We start from the raw sequence: 22,728 nt of genomic DNA, 5'->3' as shown, positions 1-22,728 counted from the left end.
CTGTCGTTTTTACTTGAAAAATCGGGCGGGTGGGTTGCCATGAATGTGTTAAATTAGGCACACATTCAACAAACTATTGGTTACATGAACACACGAACAACAGGAATTAGCATCCCTATCACTGCAATAATCCAACATTGCGTGGCGCAATGCATTCTGGGAACTGCGTGGCTTCACAGGACTTTTTATGGCCACTGGATATTTGTTTTAGAACAGTCATCTGTAAATTCGACAGAGAAATATGATTCTCTTAACATATTTGTACTGCAAAATGTGCATGTGTGAATGGTTAAGCCATTTCAGAAAATATTACCATAAATTTAACACTGTTTCAGTGTTTTTCTATTGAGAGTTTTTTTGCCATCATGATTTGACAGTGTTTAGTTGTAATTTATTTAAACTACACGCACACACGTAAAGCTGAAGTGCGGAGTGTCCACATGTGTTTGATCTGTGACAGAAGGGGGATGCCCTCAACTGCAGATAGAAATTTCAAATGACATTACAAAACGACCGTTTTAGTGAAATGTCACACACACATAAAAAAATTTTTGGGGATGTTTTACAGTGCTGTAGATTTATTATCATTGTAGTCTGCAGTATTTTGGTTCATTGTTAAATACATTTGCTTTTGGTCGCCAAAAAAAGAATACGGAAAAACAAAAGACAATAATTTATTCAAATATGATGATTGTCTGAAATGAGTCACCTTCCTGGGGACAAAGTATTATTAAAAAATGAAAGGCCTAAACCCTAAAGTAACTTTTTCCACCATGAAGGATGTTGTTGTGGAGTAAGAGATAAATCATCTTTGACATAATGAATAAAGATCATTCAGTATTTTTAAGGTGTAAGTCCGATGGGCAGGACAAAATGATATAAATGTTGCAACTGAATATATTGCCAGAATTCCATGCAAAGAAGTAGCTACATACATCACAGGCCAAACACATTTACTCCTTTGCAATATGCTGCATAATATATAAGAGTGATCTGACTTAGGAGTTGTTTTTTTTTTTTTTAGATATGAAGCAGTGTTTTTTTTTGCTTTAGTGGCAGTGAAGTCAAGCTGTTTATTGCCATTCCAACTTGAAATTTCCTGTTAAAATAAACATGAAACTATGAGAATGTTATGTTGTGTATTTAAAAAAAAAAAACAAAAAAAAACATAGCTTTGCCTGAATAAAGTGTGTATAGCTTAATGCTCACAAAAATTGTGAAACGCATAGACGGGCGAATGAATAGCAAAGGTGTCACGGTGTTTATACTGTAACCCTTTAAGCAATAACTATTTGAATCCAATCGGTGGAGCAATACATGCAGACAGACAATATAATAACTCACAAGCATCTATTTTGTATCCTTTGCGAAACATGACTATTAATGCCGCTTACTGAGTCAGTGGTGGAATTCTTGTGTGCCCGCCCTAATGGCTGCATTGTACTGCCCCCATGTGGCCAAGGCGCACACACCAGAATGTCCATTGAATGGAAGTAAAAAAATGTTTCATTCGTTACATTCTATTTAATTTTCATTACCATTTTATTATAAAATATTACAGTAAGCTGTTTTTTTTTTCCCTCTCATTAAAAACATACAGTATTACAAAATTGTTTGTTTGTTTATTGGAAGCCAGGAACGAATTAAACTGCATCAGTGCAATGCCTCATGGGATACATTTGATTTACTAGTGAGCATCATTGTTCACTAATTGTCGAGAAGCAGCATTATGGGATACATTGAGGACGCTGTACTGTATATGGGCGAACCGATACTCACTGCACATTACAACAGCCCATGGCTGATTCACTATATAGTGGCTACGGACTGATTTCGAACACAATTTGTATGCACCATCACAGCACAAATTAACTATTCTCCAGATCATAAATTAGGCCTCGCTTTTTTTGAGGGCTCGGACTTAATGGCGGACACAGAAGTGATCCTTGAACAAAAAGTGTCAAAAAGATAAAGATATGATTCTGAAGGTGGTTTGAAATGCGACAAAAAGGGAAAAAAAACAACAACATTGTTTTCTAATTACGACAAAAACTGATGCTAGCTCAAAAACTTTGTGCCGTAAAAGAAACTCAAAAATCCAGACTGTCTGTAATGAAGGATTTTACATACGCATTTATCTATACTTTTTACCTGATCTACAAATGACGCAGCCCATTTGTCTGCTCGCAAAAATCAATTGAGCACAAATGTTAGCCCACCCCTCCATTAAAGTAAGCGTGTAGAAGTGAAAAGTGTTTTTTCAATGACATGAAACTTATGCATTATGTGGGTGAATTCCCCACACGGCATTTCATTACAGGAAACTGAAGCTATGTTGTCTTTAGATCAGGGTTCCTGTTCAACCTCTGAAAATCCTTTGATTTTTTTTTGGGTAGAAATTCTACAGATCACAAAGCAGATTGATTAGTTTTATTACAAAAGCTGGATTACAATAGACTCTGGCATATAACGACACATACGTATGTTCCAAATTTCATGTTTCATTTAGTCAACTGATAGGGGAATCATACTTTGAAAAGCAGAAAGATGTTTCAAGATCAAACACAAGTCGTTTCTCTAAAATGTCACAGAAAGCTTTATACTGATTACATCCACTCTCACATCACATATGTTCCAAAGCAATCATTGCAAACATGCTGTTTTGAATGTTTACTTTTTTTTTTTTCTTTAGCGCATCTTGAAAAAGTTGAAATGAAGGGACCAAGAAGACATTACACACTGCAGGGAAATTCATTTGGTATAAACTCTCACGGCACAAAGTTCGAGTGTGTTGTGTTTTTAAAATATTCACTTCAAACTCAGTCTAAAACACTTTCAAATTCATACATGATTTATGGTCCGTCACGTGAAAAGGGCCATTTGGTCTTACGGAAAACAACGGCAATAAACAAGAGATGGGATTCAAATTCATCTTGTACCACTAGCTTTGCTGTCTCAGCAAGTAATAATGAAATGACACCAGATAATGAAGTCACTTTGAAAGGAATGTGGACTCAAGTGCTGCGTACGCTCAGAAAATGTCAAGATTTAAACTAAGGCTCATCACATTTACAGGTAAAGTGGTGGAGGTGGCGTACCTGCGTACAACATCAACATGTTCACGGAGCTGGTTTGACATGATCAATTTGAAATGTCCAGGCCTTTGAGTCGAGCGTCCATTCATCGGTCCGTGATGTGGAGCAGCGTGATCGGCGGAGGACTGTTCGTGGGAGGTTCCGTGTTACTGCGGAAGGCGCAGGCCTACACCAGCTCCACGTAGTTGGCTGGGAACATTCCGAAATGGCCATTGGGGCCGTAGCCTCGCCACCATCCCTCATCGATCATCTCGATCCCGGTGATGATCTCGTCAGGGTCGAAGGAGATCTCGGTGTCGTCGGCTAGGGAATAAAAGAGTCATTTAGCGTGAAATCCAATTTCCTATTCTCATTAGGGTCACAGGTAAACTGGAGCCTGACCCAGCTGCTAGAGGAGCAACTATTAATCGACAACTAATCGATTATAAGGTTAATCAATCATGATTTTTGATAATTGATTAATCGCTTCGAGACATTTAATCACTGCCACTGACGACTTTAGAAGTCAAATATCCATGTTAACTGGGAAGTGAATGAGTTCAATTTAAAATTGTCCAAATCCTCAGAATGTCAGCCTCTCAACAGTAAATATTAATAATGATAATTACAATAATAATAAAGAAGACTGACGATCAGTTTTTCATCAAAATACAACAAACATCTTTTACTTTGAAGACCAATCAACAACATTTTTGACGATCTTCTGACATGTAAGGGAACCAGTTCTGTCGATATTGAGTCGTCACTGTGCTCTTGGAGTAATTTTGTAGGCGTGCCACTCCTGGGAAGGTTCACGGTTTTCTCCATTTATGGATAATGGCTCTGACTGTGGTCCGCTAGAGTCCTTAAGATTCAGAAATGGCTTTGTCATCCTTTCCAGATTGATGTCAATTACTTTATTCCTTGTCTGTTCTTGAATTTCTGTGGATCGTGGTATTTCGTTGCAGCTTTTGGAGATCTTTTGGCCGACTTCACTTTGTCAAGCAGGTTCTATTTCAGTCATGTCATGTAAGTAGCCACGGTTAATTCATGATTTAACAAGGGGGGCATTACTCTTTCCACACAGGGCCAGGCAGCTTTGAATAGTTTTTTTTCCCCCCCTTAATACATAAAAATCACCATTTTATGTTTACTTGGGTTATATTTGTCTGTTATTTACATTTGTTTGACGATCTTAAACATTGTACACCCTGTGAAAATGTAAGAATTTGAGAAAGGAGCCAGTCCTTTTTCATGACACTAGCAAATATGGCGGAGTCACATCAAACCCATTTAGACACACATTCACAACTATGGATACTTTATAGTTTTCAGTTTTAATCTATTATATATTCATATTTTTGTGAATGTGGAGGTCGGGGGAGTCAAATTATCCAGGAAAAATCCCCGCGACCACGGGGAGAACATGCAAACTCCACACAAGGAAAACAGGAGTAGAGATTTGAATCCAGAACCTCTGAATCTTGAGGCAGACATGATAACACTTTTATCCTATTTAAGACAATACGATAACATAATGAAGATATAATTACCAGCCTGGTAATCATATAAGGCCCGCGCACAGATTCCTCTTTCTGATGTTTCCTCTGCAGTCACCTCAGAGTTCTCCTCAACCTGCAAGATGATTTGGTTATGTGTGTCCTAAAAAGACTTTTTTTGTTAAATTTTATTTTGTTTTTAAAATCAGGTTTCAGAAGAATCGAACAAATACCTGGGGGGGGTCTTCATATAAATGCTCCTGGACACAGGGGCTGGCAGCTGGCACTTCCTCTGTTGAAAGAAAGAAAGAAAAATACCTCTTGTCATGTGTTTATCTACCAGCAGGTGGTAGCAGATTGCGGCTGATGGCAAATCCTGTTTATATGAAGCTAATGAGTGGGCCACTTGATGCGTGAAAGGGTTAAGACTATAGCCGATGCCCCACCTCTCAAATGCTCCTCAGGGGCTTCCTCCTGCGCGTCATACTCACACCTGGACTGTCCATCCTCCACATCTGGCTCTTATCACCCAAAAACACAAGCACAGACACGCATGTACACACAAGCCCACACAGGACGAAAACCACCACCAGAAATGAGGGCTGATAAAAATGTCAACACGGGAAGATGGATGAAAGTACAATGGTGAAATGACTAAGCAATGAAATGGCAAAAAAGAAAAGCTGTAGAGCAGTTATTCCCAAACCAATGCGCCGTGCTGCTTGAATTGGTCCCCAAAACATTATTTAATTCCTACAAATAATGTTACCTTTTCTTCAACTATCTATGCCAAGGACATAGTTTCAGACAACAAGTAAATTGGTCAGATTTCACACCAAGTAAGCAAATTTGTTGGGCAGTGTGCTGTGTGATTTTGTTTTCTGATGTAAAACGTGCCTCGGCGCCACCATAACGGGTTGGGAAACACTGGCTTAGACTGACCGTCACCTGGAATGTTGTGTTGTGTGTGTGTGTAAGCTCACACCTGCTGCGTGGACAGTGGAGGCGGAGCCTGCCGGCACCGGAGAAGCTTGGCGCTGAGGCGAGTCGACTCGCTCGCTTTCGTACTGAGAGAGAAAGGGGCTTTGCAGGCGCCCTGAGTAGGGTCGCACATGGAATCCAGAGCATGCACAGATGGAGGAAGCGCGAAAGGAAAGGAGGACACACATGATGGAGACAGACAAACATTTTTAAGTGTGATCATGGACAGGTAGAGCTCTACTAGAGAGCGGATTTTGGGCAAATATAGCTCGTAGCCACCGCTACCCAAGAGTGGAAATGCAGGAGCGGCTGACGTTACAAGCGATGTGGGGGGGTGTACTACCTGGTTGGGGGCTGACAGGGGCAGCAGAGGGCACACTTGAATCACTGGGAGTTATTCCCCTCTCTCTCTGCTTGAACATGTCTCTGGGATTCACAGCTCTCTGTGAAATCAGGGAAGCCGCCTCCTACAAAGACACCAGCTGATTAGCCATTCAGTGGGAAGAAAAACACACAGTGAAAATGTCAAATGGAAATGCTAAGGTTGGACCGGTCAACCACAGTACCATACAGAAGCCAACTCAACACAAATTTGAGAAAAATACAGGTTTCCCGTGTCTCTTTACAAATTGGTGGCCAGCAGATGGCACGCAAACTATTGGTTATCTGTACTGCAGTATTGTTGTTGAACGAGCAAATGCCAATACAATAGTGTGCTTCCTCGCAACAATAGCATACATCACACATTTATTAGTCTCGTTTCTCATTCAACTAAAAGCTATTGGTTGGAAATAAAAAGTGTTATTAGCATCTACTTATGGCGACACCTACTGATCTTTGTTTGAAAAAAATACTTTGTGGACACCCTGTATAATTATAAAGTTGTATAAAATGTCAGGACCTGAGGTGCCAAAGCGCATCAGGTAACTCATGATGAACACAATCGACGTGACAAACATAATGTAGCCCGTCCCATGAGACCTAGCTTCTGTGAGTGAATTAACTTTGCATGTGCGTTTGCAAGGGTACCAGCGAGGACGCATGAAAGAGGAAAACTGTGGTGATAACCATCCGTGCAGCTATCTATTCATTTGCTATCAGAGAAATGCTGATGAGAGGCAGGGTACACCTTGGACTGTTTGCCAGCTTCTCGCAGGGCACATATATAAACAACAGATGCTATGAACAATCCAGGTCTATTAATTTTATTTATTTTGTATGACTAGTCCACATCTACGAATCATCTGGATAGCATCTGCCCTTACTATTAACAGCAGTTAATGTATTTTTTACATTTGAATGACAATCTTAAATCAAACATGACCTGTGAAGTTAAAAAAGGGTTTTATGATGCCTAAAGTTAGCTTTAAAAAAAAAAAAAAAAAAAAAAAAAAAAAAAAAAAAAAACTTGTGTACAAAATTTATTATTTCTATTAATCTATCATTTCTTATGGGAGAAAATGTGTTCAAAATTTGAACCAATTGGAAGTCTGACCGACATTCCAACTGTGTTCAACCTTAGGAGGTGCCGCTATACATATTCTTGTTGTATAAGAAAGAAGAAAGAAGTCAAATAGGATTTTGAGATGGGCTGAGGATGAGTTGAAAACAGTCCAGAGGAGACAACATTAAAGGAGGGAGACTCACATTGGCCTTTTCCACAGATTCCCCTCGTCGGACTGCCTTCTTCTGGGCTTCCTGGATCTCCCCCTGCTGCTCCTGATGGTGGTCACATTAAATGTTTGCTCTCATCAGTTACAATCCTGAATGTTTAATGAAAATCTGCATGCTAGTCATACACGACTTGAAATTCACATTCTGGCTGAGCTCCTTTTTTCCCCTCAACTAAAACATCGAAGCAGACTGACACTGACCCAGTGTTGTTTCTCGTGCTCTCTGCTCTCAACCTCCTGCTGCTGCTGGTACTTCCTGTCAAAGCAATGACCAAATCACACCAACATCATTACTGAGTGTTAAATACGCTCGCTCAGTTGTTGCCACCTACTTCTGTTGCTCAATTTGAACAGCCCTCTCCTTGTCCCGTTTGTCCCTCAGCGCTGCCTCCTTGACTTCCCTGTCCTTCCTCTCTTTCTCCAGATGCTGGCGCTCTTCGTCCGCTTTGCGCCGCTCCTCCACGCGACGTCTCTCCTCCTCTTTCTGGGGCACAAAAACAAAAGACAGAGCACAGATCTAATGGTGTTGTGGCAAAGAGAATGTTTGTCAAATTGGCAACACAAAGTAAACTAAATCAGAAAAGATCCATTGTAAAACAGGATTAAATCTGTGTTTGTGTCAGAGGTGAAAACCGGAGGAGCAACAGTACCTCCGCCTGTGCCCAGAATGTGTCCTTGTTGGTCCTCCTGATTTCTGACATAGCGTTGGTCTTCTGGTACACAGAGCCCTGTAGCAAGGACAACAAAACATAATTGGAGCAAAACAGATTGTAATGCACCCTGAACGCAGTATAACATAGTATTCAGCTGCACACAAGGTTTTAAAGTAACGCTCACATGAGAATGCAGTATACAAATGTGAATAGACACACTAAACTCCCTATTGTTAAAAATGCTAAAATAGCACTTTCAAGTCAATGCGGTGGAGATCTACATCCATTACTGTGTCTCGTTACCATGTCACGATACGTCACGTCATGTGTCCCAAAGCTCGGGACACTGGGACAACGAATTTATTATTATTGTTATTATTATTATTATTTCACCATGTTGTTTACAGTACAAGTGGCTCTGGCTCAGTAGGTAGAGAGGGTCATCCAGTGACCAAAGGGTGACCGGTTCAAATCCCAGCTACGACTGTCCGCATGTTGAAGTGTCCTTGGGCAAGACACTGAACCCTAATTTGCTCCCAGTGGGCATGGCAGCAGTCGCCATTGGTGTATGAATGTGTGTGTGAGTGGGTGAATATGAGGCTTTGTAAAGCACTTTGGGCACTGATGGTGTAGATAAAGCGTGCAGTCCATTTACCATTTACAACCCTGCCAAATTCTCTTGCTCTCGTCACTCTGAAATCACCTCTCTCCTATCGGATGCCTTGTCTTTCGTCACAGCGCGCTGCCGTCCAAATTGGACGGTTTTCTATTCACCGCGGCAGCACATTCACAATTAATGGGTTCTTTGACGCCGCACTGCGCTATGCTAAGTGCTGTGTGAAAAGGCCTGTAGTGAAAAGGCAGATCTAAAAGACAGAACCTAATGTTTTCACATCCAAATGCAATAGCCACCTGTAATAAAAGTCCTGATTATTTCTGTTTTAAATAAATATGCACAAGCATGTCAACATATTTAGGGCCGAGACGTGACAGTAAGTACAGCAGGTGAACACATCCACAATGGATGCCCGAATGTTGTGAGGATTCAAACTTGTACCTCACGGAATCACTTTTTAGGTGGTATCGATCCACAACAAGCAGTACTTTTACATTTCTGTAGCAACTACACAGCATAAACGTTGCGCCCTCCCCAACTACTACTTGCTTCATTTTCTACAAATAAAACAAAACATTTCCGGCACGGTGCACGACTGCTTAGGACAGCTGCCTCACAGTTCTGGGGACCAGGGTTCAAATCCCGGCCCCGCCTGTGTGGAGTTTGCATGTTCTCCCCGTGCCTGGGTGGGTTTTCTCCGGGCACTCCGGTATCCTCCCACATCCCAAAAACATGCGTGGTAGGTTGATTGAAGACTCTAAATGGCCCGTAGGTGTGAATGTGAGTCCTGAATGGTTGTTTGTTTCGATGTGCCCTGCGATTGGTTGGCGACCGGTTCAGGGTGTACCCCGCCTCCTGCTCAAAGATAGCTGGGATGGGCTCCAGCAGCCCGCGACCCGAGTGAGGGGAAGCGGTAAAGACAATGGATGAATTGTGAAACATTTTGAAAGAATAAGGATTTGCAATTGTAAATGGTGAATGACTTAAAAGTACCACTAAGCAGCTATCGTAATTTCTTGTGTATAATGCGCACCCCCAAAGTTGACTTCAAAATTCTGGAAAACCATTCTACCCATGTATAATGCATTTTTACAATGCATGATTTTACTTCTACCCATATGATCAAAGCGAAGTATTTTTTCAAATAATTATTTTTAAGTTAAGCACTTTATTTGAACATGTAATACTTAATTTACTTCCTCTTATTTTTAAATTCACAGCCCTACTTTTATTAAGTACATGAGAAAACATACAGCTGTGCTCATATGTTTGATTACCAAGGCATAATTAGTAAGATGGGTACAATTATTTAAAGAAAACATGAAGGGCCACGCGAAATACATTTAATTTTCTTTTAATGGGATTCAAATTAAACTGTCAGGCATTTCAGAAATATATATATCACAAATTCTGCCTGGGTATTTAAACTTATGAGCATAACTGTATATACAGTATGTGCAGTCATACGTAGCCCTGTCATATTGGAATGAAAGTGTAGGCTACACCTTTTTCATAACCTCTAGGTGGCGGCATATTAGAATGAAAGTGTACACCTCTCTCATAACCTCTAGGTGGCGCTGACATTGGAATGAAAGTGTACAGCTTTTTCATAACCTCTAGATGGCGGCATACATTTATAAAATGGGAAAGTGTTTTTTTTAGGTTTCCCCTATATCCATGTATAATGCGCACTATTGACTTTTGACAATTTGGGGGGGGGGGGGGTGCGCATTATACATGATAAATTACGGTATGTTGCTTCTGGTGAAAATTTACAAAACGATCAATCATAAAATCCGCACTGCAAAGTTGGCAGGTGGTGTTTGATCTTCACCTCGCCATCTGTGTGTGTCTTTAAAAAGTCTTTTTTTTTCTTTTTTTTGCCCTGCGATTGGCTGGCGACCGGTTCAGGCTGTACACCGCCTCCCGCCCGCAGATAGCTGGAATAGACTCCAGCAGCCCACGACCCTCGTGAGGATAAGCAGTAAAAGAAAATGGATGGATGAAAACAAAACATTGCGGAAGAGGTGAGCAGCAAAGAAGGCATACCACGGGACCCTGAGGGCCACTGTCTTGGAAGCGGCTGGAAGCTTCTTTGTGGAAGCTGTAGTTGGCTCCTGAGGCCTTGGCCACCTTCTGCATGATCACCTCAGGTTCGACATCCTCATCTGCTCTGGCATTTACTGTCACGTGCGCCCCCTGAAACACATTAAAATTAAAATTCTATTTACAAAAGCTGGTGTTAACTTGGTGTCCATCCAGGCGCTTGCTTCCATGATCTACGACGTATGACACTGAAACTACTCCAACGAAGCCTTTTTCCACAGATGCAAGCAGCTTTGATGAATGGCCTGCTCTTCATGTCATCCTCCAAAGATTAACAATGTGCAATTCAGCATGTTTTAAACACAAACAGATGGTAGAAGAAAAGTCAAATGTATATTTAAATGAGTGCAGTGTTACCTTAAGAAAGTTTGCCATGGAGCTCACATGATTTGCACAAAGTCCTTTCCTGGCATCATTCACTCCTTCCCCCGTCTGAAAGACAAACAATTGATTCTGAATGACAAGTTTACTGGCAGGAGAGGACAAACACACAGTGGTGGAATGCAGTACTGACCCAATTGATGAGGACATATTTAGGAAGACCGGAGTTTGGGTCCTGGACCCGACAGAAAGCATACATCACTTTTCCACTGTTTAGCTCCTCCACCAGCTCCTCCAATCCTCCATCTGATAGACAAACATTGTGGCAATAGTCAAATGGCTGCTGTGGTTGCTTGTATAAGTGGGAACATTTTTTCCCTTTGCAAATGATGGGTTGAGACAGCAGAGGCAAGCGGTTGCTTTGTGCTGATCTCCCAGTACTGTGGTTGCGTGCTGACAGAGACATTCCAACACGCATTTGATGATGTTGTGTTGAGATGACAAAAGCTTGATAACGGTCTAACCAATTACTCACCTCCCTTTTCTGCCAGGCGGACATCATTACTGTTTCCCTCATAGGTGAACAAGGCCCTGAGGAGGAGAGCCAGTAAAACACATTACAATGTTGCTCTCTTTTAATGGTTGTAATGCTTCAATATTTGATTTTTTTCCCCCTGCAAGTGAACGATCCAAAGTAGTCGTACTTATTTTTCCCCATAATCAAGAGATTCCAGGTGTCTTAAAATGTATGTGACATTCAGTCAAAATACCCCAACAAAGATTTAAAAAATACATAAATCACAGCACAGATCACCTTCTCTTAGCTATGTTAAGAGCTGCCGTTTTGGATGGCGGGGGTGATTTATCTTGACACAGCTCACCTTGCCCCCTCTATTTTGGGGTATGCCAATGTCATATAGTTTTGCACTAACATGAAGACCTATTAGAGGACAAGCCCTGGAGGTTTTGAGCCCCAAAATGAATAACGCATCAATGATATTTTCACTCATGGTGGTGAGTTACACTTCATCAGCCGATGAACTTCACTTGTCAACTTGATCCTACATGTGGGACACATCGTCAAATGATAGTACCGCCAAAATCAAAATGGCTTATTTCAAGAGACATTTTCTGACATAGGCAGCTCACAAATGTGTCTTGGGTGTGCATTTTCACACTTCATGAATGGGCAGGCACTCCACAACACCAAATACTTCCATGAAAGCAAGTAAAAGGTCATTTTCCCATACTACATCTCTCTTAAATCTTCCCGTGATGCCCTATGTAAGAGACAACATGTTTCCAACAAGCTGATCAAGCTGATTTATTGCATTTCGTTATCCAGGGATGGTTTCCCGTTTGTGAACAAGGAAAGATTGAAAATGAAAACAGCTATAAATGTCTCCCAAATGATAAAATGCTGCAATAATGGAATCCCACTTGTTAGATTTTGAACGTTCTAAAAGTCATAGAACTTGAGTTTCAAAATGTATACGTTTTTGGAAGGTGGGAAGAAGCCGTGGTAACTGGAGAAATCACCTGCAAGCACGGGGAGAACATGCAAACTACACACAGGAAGGCCTAAACCCGGATTCAAACCCCCAACCTCAAAACTGTGAGGCTTGGGAAAAAATATGCGCCTGAAGTCATTCAAAAGTAGAACTATCAAACGGCAAATCTTTTGAACTCAAGTGCTTTCCTTTTTTGTGTGATGCCACTACAGAACTGTCACTTCCAGTGACAGCAAAGAGAATAAATGTGACAGAGACCATAAAAAAACAAAATGGAAGCGTATTGTGGGAAAGCAAAATGTGCCTCTGACCTAGCTACTCAGCACAAATCGCTAACAAGACGAGAATCTAACCAAGTGGAACGTGAACCGTTTAATCTTTGAGGCAAATGAATGTTTTCTACTTCTCTAGACCCTCGCTATCTACCCCGCCGTCAACTGTCCCCGAAACAGCATAGCCCCTTGCGTCTGAGATTATTCTCCATAGCCGTGTTTCGCAACTTTTATTGAGTCAAGATTTATTTTAATTGAAAAATCTCATCACATACCACCAAACAAAAATGTCACAATAATTGCAACAATTGTGGTGACAGTGGAAGAGCATTGAATTGTTCTGTCTGTCACTCTATGTCACCAGCATAGAAGATGAACAAAGCTACATTTGGTGTAATTAAATCATTTTCAGACCAATTAAGTGACACTAGACCATAGGACAGCTGATAGAAGCAGTCGCTCCTAAAATACACATACGTTCACGTTTGGCTCTCCATATTAAGATTATTAATGCTATTTATCACTTGGCAGTCCAGCCAAGGACCAGCAGTGAGAGAGCAATCACCGAGCTGCTTCCATCAGAAGGAAAGTCAATGTTAAACCTTTATGGTCACATATAGCACACACACACAAAATAATAATAAATAAACAAATCCCTAGTAGCCCGTTGGCGTGAATATTTTAAACTGGGATCGATGTGACAACTAGAATGGCGGTGAGACAGCTAACTGTAAGACGATGATCGACAACAAAGGGAAAGTTCCACATCCTTGCTTAAAACAGGAAGTGGGCGCATTGTTACATCCTTGTTCAAAAACAAACAAACAAACAAACAAAGCTGTATGCAAAGATTAAACAATTGCTACCCCGCTTAAATACTATAAAGTGACTGATTGTACAAGTGCTTCGATTAATACATTACATCTAAAATGACCGTTTATTGCTAACTGCGAGACAAATGGGCAAAAGACTGACTGCACAGATGAAGGCAAACATACACACGGCGGTTGCCAATGTAACGTTACATACGCTGAGCTTTAAGAGTCCAAACAATTCGTTGAACACTGCCGACAACTTGACGTTACTTCACCACTTACACGCTTCCGTGCTAGCCAACATCAAAACCCGCATTCAACGTCTCCTCATTTCGTCTCAAAGTTTTCGCGCGCTCTTTTTGCTGCTCCTTACCAGTTGGTATCGGATTTTTCATTGACGACTTCTTGGTACGCCGCTGTTAACGCGGGGCCATTTTTGCTGAGGTTTACTGCCATGGTTGTGTTGACTTGAGCTAGCCAGCTAGCTATCCGGGATGCGCCCTTCCTGCCTGGGGGAATGGCAGCGGTGACGCCGCCTTTTAGCTCAGCTGAGCAGGAAGCTAACTCTTCTGAAGGGGACAGCGCGAAGGAGCGGCGCTTGCCTGCCTTCTGTGAGTTTACAGGGTTTTAAATGCGGCAACCAGTCAGTGTAGCTCTGCCCTAGTGATTGATTTCACATTGATTTCAAATTAGTGTAAATGTTACATTTATTGGAAAGAAAAAAAAAACGCGAGTGACAAATCAAACACACCCTTACATCTCGTATCGTGTTAGATTCAAGCGCTATCATTTTTGTGCACGTCACAATTATAGAAACCATCAATACTATACAACACACAATATAAGTGCACATTAATGTGCCACGTAAATCATCTGGAGCAGCTCACAATGAAAATGTATTAAAATACATTATACTCATCACAGATGCTGATTAATAAATGTAATAATATTTGCAGATCACTACATAAATGTTTTGCGAGTCGAAATAGGCAGTAACAAGTTGACCAACCAACCAGACGACAGAAATATGCTGACGTTTTCAAGGGCCAGCTCCCTGGCCTTGTGAGGACAAATTTGAAATCTGATTGGTTAAAGATGGTCCCATTTCAACATGCAGGTCTGATTGGAAAAGGAAAAAAAAAAATTGAATGTCAGTTAAAGTTTATGATAGTGTTTTTTAAACTCAGCCAGCAGGGAGTCATACATCCTGCTGCTGACTAACACGCACACACACCTTTTGAGTGTTTTTGCATTACACTACAACTCACTCGCTTGCCGTTCATGCAACCATTACATTATAAAATACATTACAGAAAATGAACAACAAAAAAACCCAACAGAAAATCCATTGTATTTATTTACGTTTAATGACAATGTCAACAGTTACCTTGTATGGACAAAGTGAAGCGATGTGGATGCTCAAGGTTACAGTTCAAGCACAATAATTTCAAAATTGAAGCTGCATGAAAGCCAGCCCTGAATTCAGAAAGAAAAAAAAATCTCTAATGAAATGAACAAGCCATGACATCTAATTTAGGCATTTGACACTTTAGATGTTTTTTCTGTATATACAAAATGAGGGTTAAGGCTAAGTTTCATCAGATGTGTTAGGCAGATGAATTATAACAAAATCCCTGATATCTGGCAAGTGGGTGAGAGAAGGTTCTCTAGAGTGCAAAGCATGCCAAGCTGCCTATATAAACTTTGAGCACAAGAGTCAATGGTAACGTCAGTCACAATGGATTGAGGCTGCATTCAGTCATTCAGCTGGAGCTTTAAAAACGTAGCCAGATAAACAATGTACACAAAATCTAAACAAAAACAAAAAAAAGACCTTTACTTCATTCAGTGTAGCTTTTTTCAAAACCTTATAATATATAGTCTTTTAGGCGTTTTCCCTACTACAACAAACAATGAAATTTAAATCTAAAACATGGTCTAAAATCTAATATTAAAGCTACCAAATGTTCATGCTTTGCTATGGACCATTTTGCATGTGTTGGATGATGCATTTCTTCCACTTTATTAAATAATTTCCCTTTATATTGACAGCATCAGTACATGGAAAGAAATGGCACACACTAACTAGTTTATCCAACAGTCACAATGTATTAAAATTCAAACTAACATTATTATGTGACAAATTGCAATCATGATACATCAGATGACATTAACAGAAGGCTAAAACTGAAAATCTTAAAGATACAACAAAAACGTGACAACCAGATAAACTGGTCAACTGTAAGCTGAGGTTGTTTACCCCAAATTATACTTGTGTAATTATGAATACAAGCATGGACAACTGCAGGTTGACATCACCTGAAATTCAGGGGGGAGGTGTCATTAACTTACCCTGAAAAATATTCAGTTCCACTTTAGAGCATTGACAAAAGCATCAGTAGCATATACGTTGTGAAGTTGTTCACATCCAAGTTTTGTTCATAAAACAAATGTAAAGAGTGAAAGGAGCCGCCTCTCCAAAAAAACGAATACTTTTGTAAAACAAACATCAGGGCTGATCAGCTTTGTCTTTCAGCACTTTTTTTTTTTTTTTTTTGAAGAAGAACAATCATAAAACCTACAATATGGGCTCCAGGCATTTTTCTCACCAAGGGTCACTGCTTATTAAAAAGGCTGATGATTGGGTTTGATACCTGAGGAACTGTACCGAGGAGGTAACACATAGCTTAGCTACGTGCCGAGGAGTAGCCATGATCATACCAGCAATATGTCAAGTAACAGTAACATTTGGCAGACCCATCGTCAGTGGATTCTTCTACAGGATAGTTAGTGAGCAATGACAAAATGTGAGAAAAATCCAGTTGCCATCTGATTAATGTGTGTGTGTGTATGTGTGTGTGTGTTGGGGGGCTGCTGGCAGGCAGATAAAGCTCCAGTGCCATTAACGCTACATGCTGCGATTCCAAAAGCAAAGGAAGATATCTGATCAGTCCTTTTTTGTTACATTTTCACATTGTTTTGGAGTAGTGTTAGTATGTGCCATGTGATCAGTTGCTGGTAATGGCACTGCACCATTATTGTGTTGAACCGGGAACATTCTGTCTCAATTGCACATCGACCAAAACATTAGAACACAGAAAGGCCACTAAATCCACGGAAATACAGTAATTGAAGAGACCATCCAGTGGGACAAAGGCAGCATCCCCAAAATCAAGGCGATTGTTTCCAAAATTCAGCCAGTAAAACAACACGAGGATGAAAGGTAAAGCAACAAAGATGGCAGCAAGAACAATAGAAAGAGTAACAGTTTCAAGTCTTGAGCGTGGCATTGGGCTGTGAGTATTGTCTGGTTTTCAGTAAGGGAGTGCTTCCAGGAGCCCTTCAGGTCCTGCTGAAATCCATACACCCATAAAGGACAGCGCGTTGGATCAACTCAGCACATCATTACATTGCTGCCTTGTCCAAAAGGTTGTCTGTTGTATTGTTTGCTGATGTTTTTTTTTTTTTTTTTTTTAGGCCTCCAGTTACAAATCAAACATGTTTCTTTTGTTCTCCTTTTGGATTTCCGTCTCCCTGGCAACCTCACATTGCATACTTCTGGGTCCATTCTCTTGCTAATTTGTTGTACCTGCAAATCCCAAGCAGCGTCTTCAGTCAACTTGCAATCTAATAAATGTTGAGTGCCACATGGGTAAACTTACTTTTCCCTGTCAGCCTTGTATGTATGAGCGATCTCTGGTACCAAAGGGTCATCGGGGTTTGGGTCACAAAGAAGGGAGCATATTGATAATAATACTGCGGAAATATGAACACAAGATCAAAATGTTGTTTTTATCAAGGCTAGATTGAAAAAAAAATAATAATAATCTCATAGGCACACTTCAAGATCTTGCAGAAAGTCTTCCCAGAAGAGTGCAAGGTGTTATTTTTTCAATCAACTCCCTGGAGTAACAGGCAGGTGCCCCGAAACATTAAAATGTTCATTAAAATAAAACACATTTTCATTCCATTGATTTAGGATTCAAGTGTATGGCCATTCTTGGCCTTGACGACTCAAACGTGTCATATTGAGTTCACAGCGTTTACAAGTTGATAGTCTATTTCAAAATGCTACAGGATGCTATAAATATGCAACCAGTGGAGTATGTTACAGTTGGACGTTCAAGTGTACATTAACGGCAAAAGTAATGCAGGTCACACTAGACGGTTACTTTCATAGCGGTTATAAAGGTTAAATGCAATGAAGGTCATCTGCAGACAGTTTAAGGAAGTGTCGATTTAATCATTTTGTCTGTTGTCGTTTGTGGTATATCTGAAATGCACTGCAGAAAACTGCAAAGCCAAGTGTGTGTTATACATAGATAAGGCTTTTTTTTGTATGAACCGGCTGAACTACTACTAATGCAAGGTGACAGCATATCCTGAGAATTAGAATCTGTACTTCACATCTGATAACTTTAACATTATTAAGATTCTCTTGCAGCTCCTAACGTAAGCAAAATATGTAGTATTTAGCCAATAAATGAACACGTGTTTTACGATGCCAAAAAGAATCTGGGAACAATGTTTTGAGTTGATGAATGACGATTGAAGGCATATTTGTATCGAACCGAGTCAGATTGATGTGTGCAAAATCAGATGGCTAAATTAGCCCTAAAACTATGACCAACGTAAAACGTAAATGCATTGCTTTGATGACATTGTCAGCTTTGTGTAAGCAAGTTATTTTACCTTGCTACACATTGTCACAAGCCAGAAAGGAATATAAACGACTCATAAATATCAGTTCGTCATCGACAGCCATCTGTAGAAGTGAACGTCATGAATTTCTCCACTTTGAAACAGCAACACAAAATATATACATTCAACATACAAGGGCTGTGAAACATAGATCTGTGTTTTGTAAAGCTTTTTTAAATTGCTCCCCAAAAAAATAGAAGTGACATACGAGGTTGCCGCTGGTTAGCGACTACAGTAGATAAATTTTTTTGGCACTTACCTTTTGATACTGTTAGTGCAGGTGACCACTGTGATCTCAGTATATCCAGACAAATACTTCCATTGCTGTTAATATTAGGGTGGTAAATTTTGGTTGTAAATGCAACCTGTAATTTATCATGAAAGTTGTCAATTGCCAGCAATAATTATGATAGCAACAAAGTAAACTAAAATAGTAACAATTAAGTCTCTGTATTCCATGACACTGAGGGGAGATGGTTACTCACTTTTGGTGGTTTGAATGGATAATCTGTGGGAAAGTGGATGGTAAGGAAAAACACTCCATTCTGATAGGGGCTGTCACTCTATTGACATAAAAACAGAATCAGTTATTGCTTGTGCAACATATTTCAAATACAATTTGACAATAGTATCACTTACTGGACCCATTATCGTTGCCTGCCAATGAAACACTGAAAAAGACAAAACAATGACAATATTCCATCTGACAGCAAAACCATATCTACCACATACGTTTGGATTTGGATCAGTACTGATGGATGAATTACTATGCAGGTACATCTTGAAAAATTCTATATTTTTTGCCACTCATTTCAGAAAGTAAAACCCATATATTATATAGATTCATTATACACAGAGTGAAATATTTCAAGGGGTAACTTCTTGCAAGTTGATAACTCTGGTTTACAGATGATGAAAACCAAACATTCAGTGTCTCAGAAAATTAAAATCTTGTGAAAATAAAAAGCGTTAGGGAGACGCTGATTTCATTTTTCAGCAGGCCTTGGCATTTGCCCACACTGCCAAAGGTAAGAAAAGCTGGTTCGATGACTGATTTATGTGCTTGATTGGCCAGGTCGCTTTAGCTGAACCCCATGAAGAATCCATGGAAGGTCGTCAAGAGGAAGATGAGAGACACCAGAAGAGACTCAACAATGCAGATGACCTGAAGGCCGCAAAGCAACCTGGACCTCCATCACACCGCCTTCACGCCACGCTGCATTGACGCAGTACTTCCATGTAAAAAGGAGGCCCAAATATTGAATGCATGGAAATAAACATACCTCTCAGAAACATGACGTTTTTATTTAAGATATCCTTTTTTAATCTTATGTAATACTCAAACTTTCCAAGACAGAATCTTTGGTTTTCATTATTTTGTCTTGAGTTTGTTATCACATTTCTGTCGGGCCAATTATATATTACTCGTGCACTCACTGTAGTAGTCTAGCCACGCTGCACTATTTGCATATCTGTTGTTGACCAACCACAATACTGGCCACCCATGTGCCTGAGTAGCATCTCAACTTGCACACTGACTGAGGAGTATCTGCAACATTTGCACAATTGACATTGTCCCAGATTATCGCACTACTAGTCACTTTAAACTGCATACACTCCTTGAAGTCTCGGCGCCCTTTGCACAATGGTCATTGCAACGGACTATTGCTATATTAGTCATTCAAACTGCTCTAAGTACTAGAGGACTGCATTTTTTTGCACAATTGTCAAAATAATAATAATAAATTGTACCGGCATTACCAGATAACTAGCAACCCTTTATTGCTCAGTGACTGTTTTTCTCAATGTCTTTATGTCTCAAAAGTGTTCTCTGTCAATTGCTCCGCTCTAGTACGACTGTTCCAACTACCGGAGACAAATTCCTTGTGTGTTTTTTTTGGACATACTTGGCAAATAAAGATGATTCTGACTCTGGTCTGTGATCCATAATCACCAACTTGCAAGAAACAAAGTATTTCACTCTGTGTAATAAATCTAATAAATTTAAATTTATTTCCCTTTCCGAAATGAGTGAATAAAAATATTGAACATTTCCATGATATTCAAATTTTTTTCAGATGTATCTGTTTAATGTGTACAATAGGAAAATGAGATGCTACAAACTGAATTCTTACAATCATCTCCAACTGGTCCTGCAGAGCACTGAGCAGGGGGGTCCCTCTGCAAGTCGGACAGCTCCTAACAGCAAACAGTTCCACATTAAACAGCAATATATTCATGTTCAATTGGCAGATACAAAAAATCATGTACATTTGTATAACCCAAATGTAATGACTTTTATGTACCGACAACAATGCACAAATGAACAAGGGGTAACGAAGTATTTTACAGCTAGCTTCCTGATAAAACAACAATTGTAAGACGAATTCATTCAATGCCAACATTATACAAAATGGTATAAGCTTTACTTTTAAAGACAGTCATAACAGACATTGGTATGATTACAGGCTGTCTTAAAGACTCAAAAATAATTCAATGACTCTATGAAAGTCAATTGTCAAATATCTGCATACTGCTCCAATGCAATAACTGTGGGTCAAAAACCCAACACAATATTAGGTAAACCTACACAAACTATTGCGAGCCAATACAAAGCTCAATCGGAAAATCCAGCTTTTGCAAAGACACTGTCAGAGAGGTATTACGTTTGTACTTTCCAGTGGTGTATAACTACACGGCATTATTTTGAGTGGGACACAATGTTAGAAAGCATCTTTGCAAAAATAAATCCTTTGCTATCATTGTAAATGCAGACAACTCATATCGCATGACATTATGTAAATGAAGTTTACGGTGAGTGCAACTACATGCGAAATGAAATCCTGTCACACTTGAACTTTTAATTAGACAATTAAAAAAAAGAGCACCTGACACTTTCACAACATTTATATGCATTTCAACATCTCTTCGTACGCGGGCTGTGCTCAACACTATTCAAAAACTATCCAGCGGTATAAAAATATACACACACACACACACACCTTGGCCAACCGCGTTGCCCCATTTGCCAGCCCATAAATGGAAACAGCGACACTAGGGTTCAATTTTGGCACCCAGCTAGCAGCTGTCATTCAAACACACCACTTGCCTTACTCATAAGACATTCTTTGACGGTATGGACTACTCAGAGATAACAAAACAAAAACAAAAAAAAGGTATATCCTGCACACGTTTAAACGGAAATAAACAAAGCACACAATTATGCTAGCCGATAAAAGCTGTGCTGGGCGATTCCATTATGATTGGACACTGTCGATGGATTTCCAAATAGTGTAACTTCTCGTAAAAAGAATAATCAAGATAACATCGTTTTGCTGGGTAGTTCTTGTCAGCCGGCGTTACTGTGGTAACGCACATACGAGGCCATAATAACTGCTTAACTTTACCTTAGCCTGTCTTTGTTTGTATCTTTAAGCTGAATAGCGTTAAAAATGAAGACAAAAACATCCGTATTCCGCAACGACAACCGGATCGTCATCTTACGGGAGAGGGGTCCAAACGTTAAACACACTCTTGCCAAGTCAGGTATAAGTGGCTCGCGGAAGAATTCAAACACTCACCTTCTGAATTCTTTTCAACGCCATTGCCCCAATGGCTGTGCTAGGTAGCCTGTCAGCTAACCGTTAGATATGAACATATACAATGTATGTTCTGCGGTGGCGTAATTTCCAAATTACACCTCACAACAGGATGCGGGGAATCACGTCTGGCCTACAACTACTTTGGTGTTTGGCTTTCTGGAGCAACGTAAGCATCAAACATTGAAAAATCCAATTTTCTCTCTTGTTACTTTTAGTCCTCGAATTGACGAGATGTTTGCTATGCTAGCACCTCTGCTGTCGTGTTCTCGCCGTCTTGCAGGCAGCCAGAAGACTGCTGGGGGAAACATCGCGAGACTTGACTTGCGCCTCTCGGATCCATTATTTTATTTTAGGTTTTGTGTTTTCTGTTATTTCAACTTCAACAACCGTGTATCACGTGATAGAATATTTTTGATTTCATGTAAAGTGTAGAATATAATTAATATTACTACTACGTGATCCGGTCCTCTAGAAAAATCCATTCAGACTGAGGTACTGCTAAATCTCCCAATTTAATCTATAACCGCTTCATACAACAAAAAGCATGGATGTTATGCCTGTTATGTTTTTTAAATTATTATTATTATTGTTTTGGAAAAGTAATTTCGGCCCTCTTTATGTTTCACATATATTGAGGACTGACAATAAATGTCACCCTACCATACCATATTTATTGTCAATGGTCAAATTCACAGAAGCACAATCGGTGAGTGTTCGGACAAAAATGGGCCACTGTCTCTGAAGTGTGGCGTCAACCTAACGAGTGTGGCCACGTAACCACAAGATGTCGCTATTTGAAAAGAACAAATAGAATGAGGCACACCAGGATCCTAATAATACACGTTGACGTAGTATTTTCAAAAGAACATAACATAATTTTACCACACTGACATACTGTGCTAAG

The 22,728-nt window shown here is 40.0% G+C and overlaps 2 protein-coding genes across 5 annotated transcripts; both read right to left on the bottom strand.

The window, feature by feature from the left end:
* Positions 1-2,416: 2,416 nt before the first annotated feature.
* On the bottom strand, positions 2,417-14,116 carry dbnlb (drebrin-like b). Of its 4 annotated transcripts, none has more exons than XM_061671477.1 (15): positions 13,895-14,116; positions 11,459-11,514; positions 11,117-11,229; positions 10,960-11,034; positions 10,546-10,695; positions 7,878-7,955; positions 7,560-7,711; positions 7,429-7,483; positions 7,202-7,267; positions 5,898-6,021; positions 5,559-5,669; positions 5,020-5,094; positions 4,807-4,865; positions 4,628-4,709; positions 2,417-3,398 (listed from the first exon to the last, which is right to left on the bottom strand). In XM_061671477.1, exons 1-15 carry the CDS (start codon positions 13,975-13,977, stop codon positions 3,262-3,264), a joined length of 1,416 nt encoding a protein of 471 aa, XP_061527461.1. In that variant the 5' UTR covers positions 13,978-14,116; the 3' UTR covers positions 2,417-3,261. The 4 variants fall into 4 exon arrangements, with proteins under 4 accessions (XP_061527461.1, XP_061527460.1, XP_061527462.1 ...); XM_061671476.1 differs by having other exon boundaries at positions 7,202-7,273; positions 13,895-14,114; XM_061671478.1 differs by lacking the exon at positions 5,559-5,669 and having other exon boundaries at positions 7,202-7,273; positions 13,895-14,114.
* A 744-nt stretch (positions 14,117-14,860) lies between these two features.
* ube2d4 (ubiquitin-conjugating enzyme E2D 4 (putative)) lies at positions 14,861-22,099 on the bottom strand. The gene is made up of 7 exons (XM_061671480.1): positions 21,804-22,099; positions 20,358-20,421; positions 18,862-18,893; positions 18,708-18,785; positions 18,482-18,587; positions 17,184-17,277; positions 14,861-17,110 (listed from the first exon to the last, which is right to left on the bottom strand). Exons 1-7 carry the CDS (start codon positions 21,825-21,827, stop codon positions 17,065-17,067), a joined length of 444 nt encoding a protein of 147 aa, XP_061527464.1. The 5' UTR covers positions 21,828-22,099; the 3' UTR covers positions 14,861-17,064.
* Positions 22,100-22,728: the final 629 nt, after the last annotated feature.

This window comes from Phycodurus eques, chromosome 3, assembly GCF_024500275.1.
Source record: "Phycodurus eques isolate BA_2022a chromosome 3, UOR_Pequ_1.1, whole genome shotgun sequence".
NCBI lineage: Eukaryota > Metazoa > Chordata > Actinopteri > Syngnathiformes > Syngnathidae > Phycodurus > Phycodurus eques.
Note: the sequence above shows the minus strand (reverse complement) of the source record. Positions and strands in the feature narration are given on the sequence as shown.